Source organism: Crassostrea angulata, chromosome 10 (genome assembly GCF_025612915.1).
Source record: "Crassostrea angulata isolate pt1a10 chromosome 10, ASM2561291v2, whole genome shotgun sequence".
In the NCBI taxonomy this organism is placed as follows: Eukaryota; Metazoa; Mollusca; class Bivalvia; order Ostreida; family Ostreidae; genus Magallana; species Magallana angulata.
The window spans coordinates 42,439,321-42,452,281 of NC_069120.1; the positions used below are offsets into that span (position 1 = coordinate 42,439,321).

Genomic DNA, 12,961 nt, shown 5'->3' on the forward strand with positions numbered 1-12,961 from the left:
ATTTCAAGAATATGTATAATGCAGTACAATAGCATCATTACTGCTATTTATATTTTTTTGGAAATGTATGTCATTGAACAAAAATGTTGTGGAAAGTAGACGTGGTCCATATCTACCTTTTTATTTTGAAAATATTTTATTAAATGAGAAATGTACAAAAGTGATTTATAATTGTATAAACAAAACAATATTGTTCCCACTTCAGTATACAAATGGAATGAAGAGCTGTCTCCACATGTACTTGATAATATATGTTTACAAGATGTGTTTTAAGTTTGTTTTAAAATTATTATGGATTTCTCATTACAATGTTTACAATATAGAATCCTTCATAGGATTCTTCCTGTATGTTACTACCTTAAAAAAATTAAGATTAAAACCGATGAATGTTGTAGATTTTGTGGCACTGAAATAGAAACTATACTGCATATGTTTTTATGTGTGAAAAAATATTATTTCTGTGGAGAAATTTTAGCTTGCATATATACTCAGTACACAACGACCTCTAATAGAGTCAGCTTTAAAGTAACCAATAGTATTTTAGGTGAGACACCATTATATGTAAATAACAAGGTAATGCATTTTATTATATTATGTTGCAATCAGTATATTTTTACATGCTTGTTGCAAAGTAGAATTCCAAATTTGTGTGGCCTCTATGTCATTTAAGAGTGAAATATTACATTGAAAGGTTTGTAGCAATTCATAATTTAAAAAATTCAATATTTGATAACCAGTGGTCGTTCTGCAAAAATATTTTTTAACAAGACTAGTAGTGTAATATTTCATATATTTTTTAAGTATCAGGAGCAGTAATTGATTAATAATTTATCTAATCTTTCATTTACCTGTGTAAATCTAAAAGCATATTAATTTACTGATGTGAAATTGTGTACACGTGAAAGGGTGGTGAAAGGGAAAAAAATCATTGTAAAACCTGGATCTATCTTAAAATTGTTTATGAAAATACAATGATTAAATGTTAATAATAAAAAAATAGTACATTAGTACAACCTCCTTCCGCACGAATTAGAACTTTGAAGGCCGAGGAATTGTTTTTTTCGGGATGCGTTTTTTTTTCACAAGTCAAGAATTCAAATGAATCTGTAACCCCCTCCCCCCACCCGCACACGCACTTTCAAAACGATGCTACGTGCCTAAAAGTAATTGTGGTTTTGAATATTTATTTTAAAAAGTCGTCAGCAAAGCGTAAATATTCTATAAAAACCAACCTTCCAACTAACCTTTTTTGCAATCGTTATGGGACTTTTTACCAAGTGCTCTTGTTGTGTAATTATCCGGGCACTGCGTGCAGTTGATGTGGATCCCAGTGACGTTTTTGTAAAATCCGAGAGGACAGGGTTCACATTTTTGGCTTGTACGATTGATTTGATACCCTTCGCTGCACGGCACTTAAAAGAAAAATCAAATAACAATCAATTAAATTACTGATAACACTAATATGTAATCCGTTACCATTTCCAAAATAAAATAAATACAGAGTACTGAACTATTCTATACAATTGAAATACTTTGATAAACCAAGTCGGTTCTTCTAAGATGAAGAATGAAGAATCCATTTTTGTTTTCAACTATAAAACGTGGTGAAGTAGTATCACAGAGCGACGTAAGTACAATGACAGCAATGGATGCAACAACAAGAACTTAAGTTTTTTTATTGATAGGCTTTTTTGGTCATTTTAGTATTCATTCATTTTAATGCAAACCTGGGTAATCCTAAGATAAGCTACATGTATCACTAAAACTCAATTGTATTATAGGACTCTTAGAAACCTTAATTTGATAATTACATGTATATAAAAAATCGAAGATCGTGTGGAAATTATACAGAAGAAGGAATCTACTGGGCTTCGATCGTCCAAAGATTGCTAAAAATACAAACAAACAAAGATTTAAACAATGGTGTAGCGGAATTGTGTGTTAATCAAAATCATTTTAAAGAAACGTTAGCAAATTTAGCCTATTTGCAGTCCACCCAATATACACCAATTAGAACGATTCTCTTTAAGGATATTGAAATCCACTCTCTTATTGCTAGCGCTCGAGAGCGCTAGCAACTACGTTAGTCCTTTTCACTTGAATACGCATCCTCGACTCCATTGTAGGGGATTCTGGGAATACTGTACTACTGTAGATAAACTGTACCATTTGAATTTCGTTTTGTCATCTTCACGTGAAGTTTTGTGTTTTATCGTTAAAGATGACACGAATTCATAAAAGCATTTGGTCGCCATATTAGTTTCGATCTCTCCTCTACTGCCACTGGGGTATATATACCGGTTGAGGAATTTACGGTCGATTGCTTTCCGATCAAGGCATTCAACTTGCACGGACTTCCAAATGCATGAACTACATATTGTAGCAAAATGTTTGTAGTAAAGAATAAAGAAAACAACAATCAATGAAATACAAAGTATGTCTATTCTTTGAAAGGATTTCCCAGGTTTACTTTATTATTTTGCACAGACAGTGCTGCTTTACGAAAGCACATCGAACACGTGTGTCGTTCATACAGAGTGAATAACGTCTGCATCTTTTTGAAAACCCCGGTGGCACTTCATCTAACACTGTAGATAATTGATAATCATTGTAAATCCAAGAAAATAACAACCTAACTGTAGTGGCACGAGTGTGTAGTGGTACGAGTTATCTATTAATTTGTTGTGTTAGAGAGTTATCGTTCTTGTGCGAAAGCGCGCACTTTGCGAAGTTTGCAGCAAACATTAATGAGCATATTTTATGTCTTTGGAGTCAGTCAGGCACTTTGATGTAAGTGTTTCACGATTCTTCATTGTCAAAGTAATATTTTTCATACTAATGCTTAATAGTTAAACTGTGTTGAAAGGATCAAACAACTGGTCATTTCGAATTTCCTCAGCCATGTTTTGGTATAATGTTTGTGTCACGGTAGATTATAGTATTAAACTGTACTTCATATTATTGAATGAGTGTGTATGTAAACGAATGAGTGCTTATTAGTGTTATTTGTTCATTTTAGCTTTTACGGCGATCTTAAGGCGATCTGATGGTGATCTTATGCTAATCAAGTCCGTTAACTGACTGCCTGAATTTGACTGGTCAATACGGGGGGCAGAACAGTATAAGATCAAGACACTAACGACTGAATTTAAGATGCACAGTCTCGAAGACTTTGAAGACGAGAGGTCAGGAAACCCTTCAGTTGGGAAGAGGACGCTGGTCATCACAGAAAAAGGAAATGAAACTCACACTTTGCAAGTAATGAAGTTTGAAAAGAAATTAAAAGAACTGAAACATACAATAGAAGAGGAAACATTGATATTTCAAGAACTGCAAGACTACAGTGACACAATTATTCTACACCAGTGTAAAAGGAGAACCGAATCAGCTCTATCGAAATTCTCTCTATTATCAAAGGAGTTCATAGATTACCTGTAAAGAACAAACACTCAGGAGTCGCTTACACAAGCATCAACGGAGCGCTTTCTTAGAGACACTGTAGTTACAAAAACTGAAATTCTGTTGGAACACATTCAGGAAGCAATTGCAAGGACAAACCAACTTCATCCTCCTACACCTGAAATTTCAGACCTAGCCATCTCACAATTGCCAATAGAAACCAAACATCGTGTAATACCAAAAATCGAACCTCAGTCAAAGATGTCAGATTCTAAAGGGCATGTAATAGAGACGTTCAAAGTGAAATCACCAAGATCAACAGCGAATTCTCGGCACTCGAAACTCTCTGGTTTCAGCTCCTTGTCATCATCAATATTAATGCAACAGAGGGCAAAGGCCGAAGCTGCCAGGGCTAAACTTAAATTTGCGAAGCAAGAAGCCAATTTGCAGAGGGAGCTCTTTGTTCTAGCAGCCCAGAAGGAAGCGGCAGTGGCAGAAGGTGTGTTTAACGCCATGCTGGAAGATGAAGAAGAATCCGCCTCTGAAGATTTAAGTGAAATTCATCAAGAAAGGACAATGAGCTATGTTAACGAGCAGAATCCAGCACTTCGTACGAGTGAACTTACTCCTAGCCAAAGGTCGCCTGCCTTACCTCAGCCAAACCATCTTGGATCACTTGAACCTCAGCAAGGCCAAGTTAATCAAATGGAGCCTCTACAAGGCCAGTTTACTTTGACTGAACCAACTTCAGGTCAAATTGACATTTCGGCTTCGTCCGGTCAAAGGATAACGGATCATAAATCTACACCCGTGAATCCTTATGCGACCCCCTTCGTGCCAAGAACTTTAGCGTCTAGACTTGTTAACCAACCTACTCAGAGCCAGGATGAAAACCATGGGACGACCAGCGAGTTAATAAAGTTCTTGTTGAAAAAGGACTTGCTCATGTCGAGATTCTCAAATTTCTCAAAGTCCTGAAACTTATTCTCTCTGGAAAACCTCTTTCAGAGCTGTCACATCAGAGTTAGATGTAAGTCCACTGGAAGAGTCTGACCTGCTTGTTAAGTGGCTAGGACCCGAGTCATCCAAATTTGCACAGAGCATCAGGACGTCAAATATAGGAAATCCTTCAAGAGCATTAGCGAAGATATGGGAGAGACTAGAAGAGAGATACGGGGCTGCTGAGATGGTGGAGGCTTCATTGAAGACTAAGATTGGCAATTTCCCTAAGATAACGGTGAAAGACAGCAAGAAGTTATATGACTTGTATGACATACTAATGGAAATAGAAGCGGTGAAACAAAATCCAAAGTACACTCAACTTCTGAGTTACTATGACTCATCCGCAGGCATCATTCCCATAATGCACAAATTACCTACTCATCTACAGGGAAAATGGTGCGACAGAGCTACGAGGTATAAGAGAGCACACGATGTAGGATTTCCACCTTTCAATGTGTTTTGTGATTTCGTCAAGGACATGAGTTTGATGTTGAACGATCCGGGTCTAACATACTCTGTAGAGAGTTCCACCACATCAAGACCAAGCAGACCTCTCGCTGATACCCACAAGCAGCCTACAGTGTATACCCGCAAAACAGAAGTGCTGGGAGATCCAAAACAAGGGAAACTAGACAAATGTCCCATCCATCACTCCAACCATTCCCTAAACAAATGTAGGGAATTCTTAAAGAAGCCATTTAAAGACAGAAAGAAGTTTATTCGTGATAACCACATCTGCTTCAAATGTTGTCTGACTTCAACTCATAAGGCTGGAGACTGTCAGGCTGTTGTTTGCTGTGGGGACTGTGGAAGTCAACGTCATTCAACAGCACTTCATATGGTTGAAAGCAGTCAGGGTAGTCAAGTGAAGAGTGCATCGTTCAGGGAGTCATCCAATGCGACACCTGGGAAGGAGCATGGCGGGGAGTCCACCAAGGACCTTGTCTCTAAATACACTCAACTGTGCGGTCATAACTTCAGTGGACGTTCGTGCGCAAAGACTGTGCCAGTGAAAGTTTTTCCCGAGGGACAGCCCAGCAAAGCAGTGAAGGTATACGCCATATTAGATGACCAAAGTAACAAGACACTTGGTACATCAGCTCTTCTCGATGCGCTAGATGTCGCGGATGAGAAATTTGAATACACTCTGTCTTCCTGCTCTGGAAAGGTCAGGTTGTTTGCAAGAAGAGCCAACAATCTCTGTATTCAACCTTGTAATGGCGGGGAGACGTTTGATCTGCCACCGGTCATTGAGTGTGACAACATGCCCAATGATTGAGCAGAAATTCCGACCCCAGAAATTGTGAGATATCACCAACACCTACGTCATGTTGCATGCCATATACCAGAGTTGGATCAATCAGCAGAAATAAGCCTCCTTGTCGGTAGAGATTTGCCTGAGGTCCACCACGTGAAAAGTCAGGCAATTGGTCCTAAGCAAACGTCGTTTGCGCAGGAACTCACTTTAGGGTGGGTAATAATTGGTGAAGTATGCCTAGGACAATTTCATTCAAGAACTATCCAAGTGTCTAAGACGTATCTGTCCAAGGATAGAAGACGGACTATCCTACAGCCGTGTGAAAACATACTTAGTATCAAGGAAATTCACAGTGAGCTATCCAAAGAACATTTTAGTACAAATAACAGCATATTTGTCAAGACCAAAGATGATGACGAGATTGGCCTATCTGCAGATGATAGAAAATTCCTTGAAATCATGGACATGTCCTTTGAAAAAGACAGGAATGGCCACTGGACAGCACCTTTACCATTCAAAGAGCAACGGCCCATCCTACCCAACAACAAAGTCTTAGCCTTGAAACGAGCCTATTCTTTAGATGTTAGCCTGAGGAAGAATCCCACCAAACGAGACCACATGGTAACCTTCATGAAAGGCATCATAGATCGAGGAGCAGCAGAGGTCGCTCCACCAATTCCAGAAGACAAAGAGTGCTGGTACCTGCCACTTTTTGGAGTGTATCACCCCAAGAAACCCGATAAGATTCGAGGTGTTTTTGACTCTTCAGTTGTGTACCAAGGAAAGTCACTCAACAGTGTCTTGTTAACAGGTCCGAACCTTACGAACAGCCTTCTTGGAGTCTTACTTCGTTTCTGCAGAGATCAAATAGCAGTAATAGCTGATATAGAACAGATGTTCTATTCGTTCTATGTAAAGGAAGAGCACCAAGACTTCCTGAGATTTTTATGGTATCGCAACAACAACCCAGAGGATGAGCTCATAGAATACCGCATGCGAGTGCATGTGTTCGGCAATACCCCATCACCTGCTGTAGCTACGTATGGACTACGTGAGGCAGTTAAGAATGGAGACAAGGACGTCAGGGAATTTGTTTAACGAAACTTCTATGTTGACGACGGACTGATTTCCGTTTCAACCGCTGATGAAGCTATTGAATTGGTGAAGAAAACACAGCAAGAATTGAAGGAGCAAGGTAGCATTAGATTACACAAGATAGCATCTAACAATGTGGCAGTTATGAATGCGTTTCCCAGTCAAGACTTGGAGAAAAGCTTGACTCAAGTCAGCATTGGATCTGAAGATTTACCAGCACAGCAAGGTCTTGGTCTGTCATGGAACCTTAACTCAGACACCTTTACCTTCAACAATCAACTAGGGGATAAACCATTCACCCAAAGAGGACTCCTTTCTACCTGAAACAGTTTATTCGACCCAATGGGTTTCATAGCACCCTTAGTCATAACGGGAAGAATTTTGGCTAGGAACATTTGCAGTACAGATACCACCTGGGATGATGATTTACCCAATACTTACCGACCTGATTGGGACAGCTGGAGACACTCTCTGAACAGCCTCAGCCACTTTAGCATTCCACGGATGTTCATGCTTGATTCTTTCAGCAAGGCTGATAAACCTGAGATACATGTCTATTCAGATGCCTCTGAAAAAGCAATAGCAGCAGTCGCCTTTGTTAAGGATCCTGAAACTGGAAAATATGGCTTTATCTTGGGCAAGGCAAAGCTTGCACCTCTACTGGGATATACAATACCGCGTCTGGAATTATGCGCCGCAGTCCTGGCTACGGAAATAGGGGACATCATCACCCAGAATTTAGATATTCCAATGGAAAACATGAACTATTTCACGGACAGCAAAGTAGTTCTTGGGTACTTGAACAATAATACCAGACGTTTCTATACCTATGTGAGCAATAGAGTTGCAATCATTCATGGACGCTCTCGACCTGAACAGTGGAAGTATATCTCAACTTCTCGGAACCCTGCTGATGTTGGAACTCGAGGCGTCTCTTGTATTGAAGAACTGGTAGGAGGTAATTGGATTCAAGGACCTCCCCATAGTGAAGCTGATGACGACCATGCAAAGCCAGATAGTTACCAGCTATTTGACCCAGACAATGATTGTGAAGTACGACCCTGCATCAAAACATCAAAGACTGTCACAGAGGAGTTACCTAGACAGATTACATCCAAGTTCGAAAAATTCTCCAGCTGGCAGAGGTTGATAAAGGCCATCATGGTGTTAAAGAGAGCAAGGAGGACCTTCAAGGAAAAGATTGTGATTCTACAAGGAGAAATGTTGAAGCAGACAAGAGAGTTTATCATTACAGCAATCCAGAGAGAGGCCTACCCACTAGAAATACAGCGCCTACCAGAACATAAACCACTGCCCAAAGGAAGTCCACTGATACGGCTGAATCCATATTTAGATAAGTCCGGGCTATTGCGAGTGGGTGGACGTCTCAACCGAAGTGACCTACTAGAGGAGATGAAGAATCCTGTTCTCCTTCCAAAGAAATCTTATGCGTCTAAACTCCTGGTCTCACATCATCATGAAGAAGTAAAACACCAGGGGAGATTGATTACAGAGGCTGCAATCAGAAGTGAGGGCTACTAGATCACAGGAGCCAAACGACTGGTTTCCTCAGTTATCAATCAGTGTGTTACATGTAGACGACGACGCGGAAAGGTCCAGGAACAGATAATGGGCAACTTACCTAATGAACGCACCTCCATGGGCCCACCATTTTCCATTGTCGGTGTTGACACATTTGGACCATGGGAAGTAGTAGCCCGCAGGACGAGAGGTGGCCTTGCACAAAGTAAAAGATGGGCAATCTTGTTCACCTGCATGGCCAAACGGGGCGTGCACATCGAGCTCGTTGAGGAAATGAGCAGCTCTGCGTTTATAAACGCTTTACGACGTTTTGTTTGTATACGAGGATCAGTAAAAGAATTTTGTTCCGATCGTGCAACCAACTTTGTCGGAGCTCTGGACGCCCTCAGAATAGATAGCGTGTGTGAGGAGCAAGGAACAGTCCAGGACTTTCTCCACAAGTCAGGAACAATCTGGAAGTTTAACCCTCCCCATGCTTCCCACATGGGAGGCTCTTGGGAAAGGATGATCGACATGGCCCGCCAGATCCTAGACACGATGCTTTTTCAGCACAAAGGTCAACTTACCCATGTAGTCCTTCACACATTCATGTATGAAGTGTCTGCAATCATCAACTCTCGATAAGTAACTCCAATATGAACAGATCCTGATGATCCAATTATCATCAGTCCTGCGATGCTGTTAACCCAGATGACTGGCTTTGACTCTATTCCTGATTTGAACGGTGACATGAAGAACATGTACAAGACGGGGTGGGAACGTGTTTGTATGTTGTCCAACATATTCTGGAAACGATGGAAAGGAGAATATCTGAGCGGTCTCCAAACTCGCAGGAAATGGAACCAACAACGAGAGAATCTGAAAACGGGAGATGTGGTTCTTGTGTGTGATTCCTCAACCTGTCGAACTCAGTGGCCTTTGGGTTTGATCCTGCGGATCTTTCCTTCCAAGGATAATGACAAGGTTCGTACGGTAGAAGTTCGTATGGTCAAGGATGGAAAACCAACATCCCTTGTGCGTCCGATCTCCCAGCTTGTCAGCTTAGTGAATTAAATGTGAGATTCTAGTCATTGAAGAACGAATCTAGTCAGCTCTCATTTGTTCGTTTGTTTACATTTGTACCTAGTCTGAATTATGATAATCTACATTATATTGTTATCAATTCGTAACTTAGTCCAGTAGACTTTATCATCGTTCGTTAGGCTTGTTTAGTTGCACAGGTAATTTGCTGTATACGGTAATATACTTTTATATTAATTTTGGTTGAGCGATTGGTTTAGTTAAAAAGGTGTGTTGGTGGAGATATTTGACAATATCTGGCGAGGAGTGTAGTAGCACGAGTGTGTAGTTGTACGAGTTATCTATTAATTTGTTGTGATAGAGAGTTATCGTTCTTGAGCGAAAGCGCGCACTTTGCAAAGTTTGCAGCAAACATTAATGAGCATATTTTATGTCTTTGGAGTCAGTCAGGCACCTTGATGTATGTGTTTCACGATTCTTCATTGTCAAAGTGATATTTTTCATACAAATGCTTAATAGTTAAACTGTGTTTAAAGGATCAAACAACTGGTCATTTCGAATTTCCTCAGCCATGTTGTGGTATAATGTTTGTGTCACGGTAGATTATAGTATTAAACTGTACTTCACATTATTGAATGAGTGTGTATGTAAACGAATGAGTGCTTATTAGTGTTATTTGTTCATTTTAGCTTTTACGGCGATCTTAAGGCGATCTGATGGTGATCTTATGCTAAAAAGTCCGTTAACTGACTGCCTGAGTTTGACTGGTCAATACGGGGGGCAGAACACTAACATCGTTTCCATCCGTTCCTACAATGAAGCGCATTGAAGTGGTAAAAGTTTGAATGGAATGTTCTAAACTTTGTATCGAGCGTCAATTGTTACATAAGACACGCCCATTTCTTTTGAAACGAGGAATGTGCAATTCAATGTTTTGAAGTGTACCCCGTTTAATACTATAAAGATGATTTCATAAACAATATAAAGACATACATGTAATTATATATTATTAAATATCGGGATGTAGCTTTTGTCAACATTGCCAGGGTCCAGGGGTAAAACAAGAAATCTCACCATTTGTACACGCACCGGATCAGTTTTATGTCGATTTTAATACCCATTTTTTTTTTCAAAATGAAAATGTTCTTAGATTTATTTGCTTTTCAAATATCAAACAAAACCCAGTTAAACATGCCAAAATGTTCTAAGATTCTAGTTAATTCGGTAACCAATAGGGAATGGCAAAAACTGGTGCATTGTGAAGTTCAATGGGGAGTATTAACCCCCAAGGACATTCAAAGTGCGGGTTAAAACCGTCTTAAAGTATGGAAACGGTACGTCCAAGAAAGTACATATACATTGTAAAGAATGCTATTTTCCTCGTTTCAAAAGAAATGGGCGTGACTTATGTAACAATTGACATTCAATACAAAGTTGAATTAGAGAAAACATCCCCCCTAATACAAAGTTTAGAACATTCCATTAAAACAAAAAATTTTACCACTTCAATGCGCTTCATTGTACAAAAACGCTCCGTTTCTAAAATCCATGCGATCATTGACATTGCTGGATCTGCAACAGCGTGTGGTTTGCGCATGTGCGATGTTATAGTATACACAGGAAAACGGTCCACAATTATCGAGGAATTTTATAAGTATTAGCGCCTGGATATATCTTGCCAGTGCAGTTGTTGTCATTTTATTTTTCTTCAAAATGCGTTTCTACACGTCTTTTCGTCCAAGGTAACGTCGTTCGGGTGTATGAAATTCCTGAATGCGATGAAGCATGAATAGTGCTCTCAGCTTTATATAGGGGGTGTGTAGCGATGAGCAGAACAATAAAAATCGACAACTAATATGGCGGTAGTCGGAGATAAAAGGAAATTAATGCGTATTTATGAATTCATGTTCGCTTTAATGTCAAAAAGTAACTGTAGCTTCGTTCTTTTAATGCAAAGTTCTTCAATAGTATAATAAATAACATGAAGCTAGCTTTATCTTAAATTCCTTCAAGCTCGGAAGAAACTTTGGATATGTTTTCCGAGTTTGCCGGAAAGGCCCGAGAAGATACGATTGCTACAAAACAGTACCAATGGTTCCTGAAAAATTTCACCTCGAAATTGAAATTACAGTAGGTACATAATGATTAAGGCACAGCCGATGAGCTATGCCATTGCCGATGTGTAGCCCACTCTAGATTCACAATTTAAATAGAGACTCCACTCAGGCACAATTCCAGTACACCACTGTGCCTTCCTATTGTTAATTAATTGATTCAGAAATTTAAACCAATGTTTTAGAAATCTACTTCTGTGTTCTATGATTGCTACAGCGCTAGCTCACCAATCTTTTTAAAAGATAAGCTTGTGAAGATTTTGCATTGTTTTTTGTACGAATAAGTATCCCATTATCAAAATGCTAATTTTGATAATTACAGACACAATATTTCTTAGAATAAATCTATGTAAACCACATGTCTTTTTAAACAGAAAAACATGGGTTGACCTAGTTGAATATCCACACGGACGGCAATTAAGCATATTAGGAAGCAGGCCCCTCCTCCAAACTGATAACACTGCAGAGTGAATCTATCAGTAGATGGCTGCATACCAGAAGCACATGCTGATCAGTTTAATGGTCATTTAATAATGAAATTGTGTACATAGTTCCTTTCCCTGATTTTCATCTTTAAGTAATGAGCATCTAAACATGCATGTACTTCTAAATTGATCACTGCCAATACAGGCATCCCTTTTGTTGTTTTGTTTTTTTTTTGTATCTAGAGCTTTGTTAAAACATCTATCATAGTAAGCATCATTTCTTCACATACATGTAATTATTTAGAAAATACTTTAGACTTAAAAAAAACCCCCGAGAAATTCACTGGTCAGAATAACTCTTATCAATAACAGTGTAGGTTAGGTGCAAGAGGCTAATGCACTAATAGTCCTGACTCAGTGGAGAATCCCTCTCGCCAAATGTCAATAAATCAGCCTCCAAATCTGTAAATGTGAAAGAGGTCCCAGGGAGGAAAAACTATATTTACCTGATGATTTTGCATGTGGGCCTGAACTTTGATTATCAGAAATATTTGAAAAAAATATTCACATACAATTTATTAAATCAGATGTTAAGGTTACAAACTGTAGTTCACTGTTGTAGATTACAAGCTCAAGTTTCCTTTTGGTTTACCTCTGCCCTAATAAAATTCCCTCCAAAACATTCTTGTAATCCAAACTATGGCGGAAAAGATCAAACAGGGTGAATTGGAAGGAAGAGAAATTGTAAAGTTTTTCAACTCATAAATTTGGGTGTAGAAGAATTATCGACTAGTGATCTAATTAAGATAGTGCAAAATGTTGGTGAGACAGATGAAGACTGGTGATTTACAGGGGAGTTTGTTGAACCTAAATTCTGCACGATTCTGTCACAACAGCAATAACTTAGGAATGTTCCCATTGTTTATGCAGACCCATTAGAAGCTGTCCGATATGGTGGTAATCAAATTTTGGAAAGAAATAAGACTTCATTGAAGGGATAAAATTTTGACAATATGGTTTTACAGAGCTGTATTCTAGACCCAAAAAACATCTGTGGGAAAGTTGGATTTTTCACTAGAATAATGATATCAGCATCAGTGGCATCA

At 39.1% G+C, this 12,961-nt stretch overlaps 1 protein-coding gene across 1 annotated transcript in view; it reads right to left on the reverse strand.

Annotated features, from left to right (window-relative positions):
• LOC128164529 (uncharacterized) overlaps nt 1–12,961 on the reverse strand; it is a 33,975-nt gene that overhangs the window by 4,726 nt on the left and 16,288 nt on the right. The window contains exon 11 of the mRNA XM_052828436.1: nt 1,245–1,412. Coding sequence (XP_052684396.1) covers nt 1,245–1,412 — 168 coding nt within the window. The remainder of the gene's footprint in view (nt 1–1,244; nt 1,413–12,961) is intronic.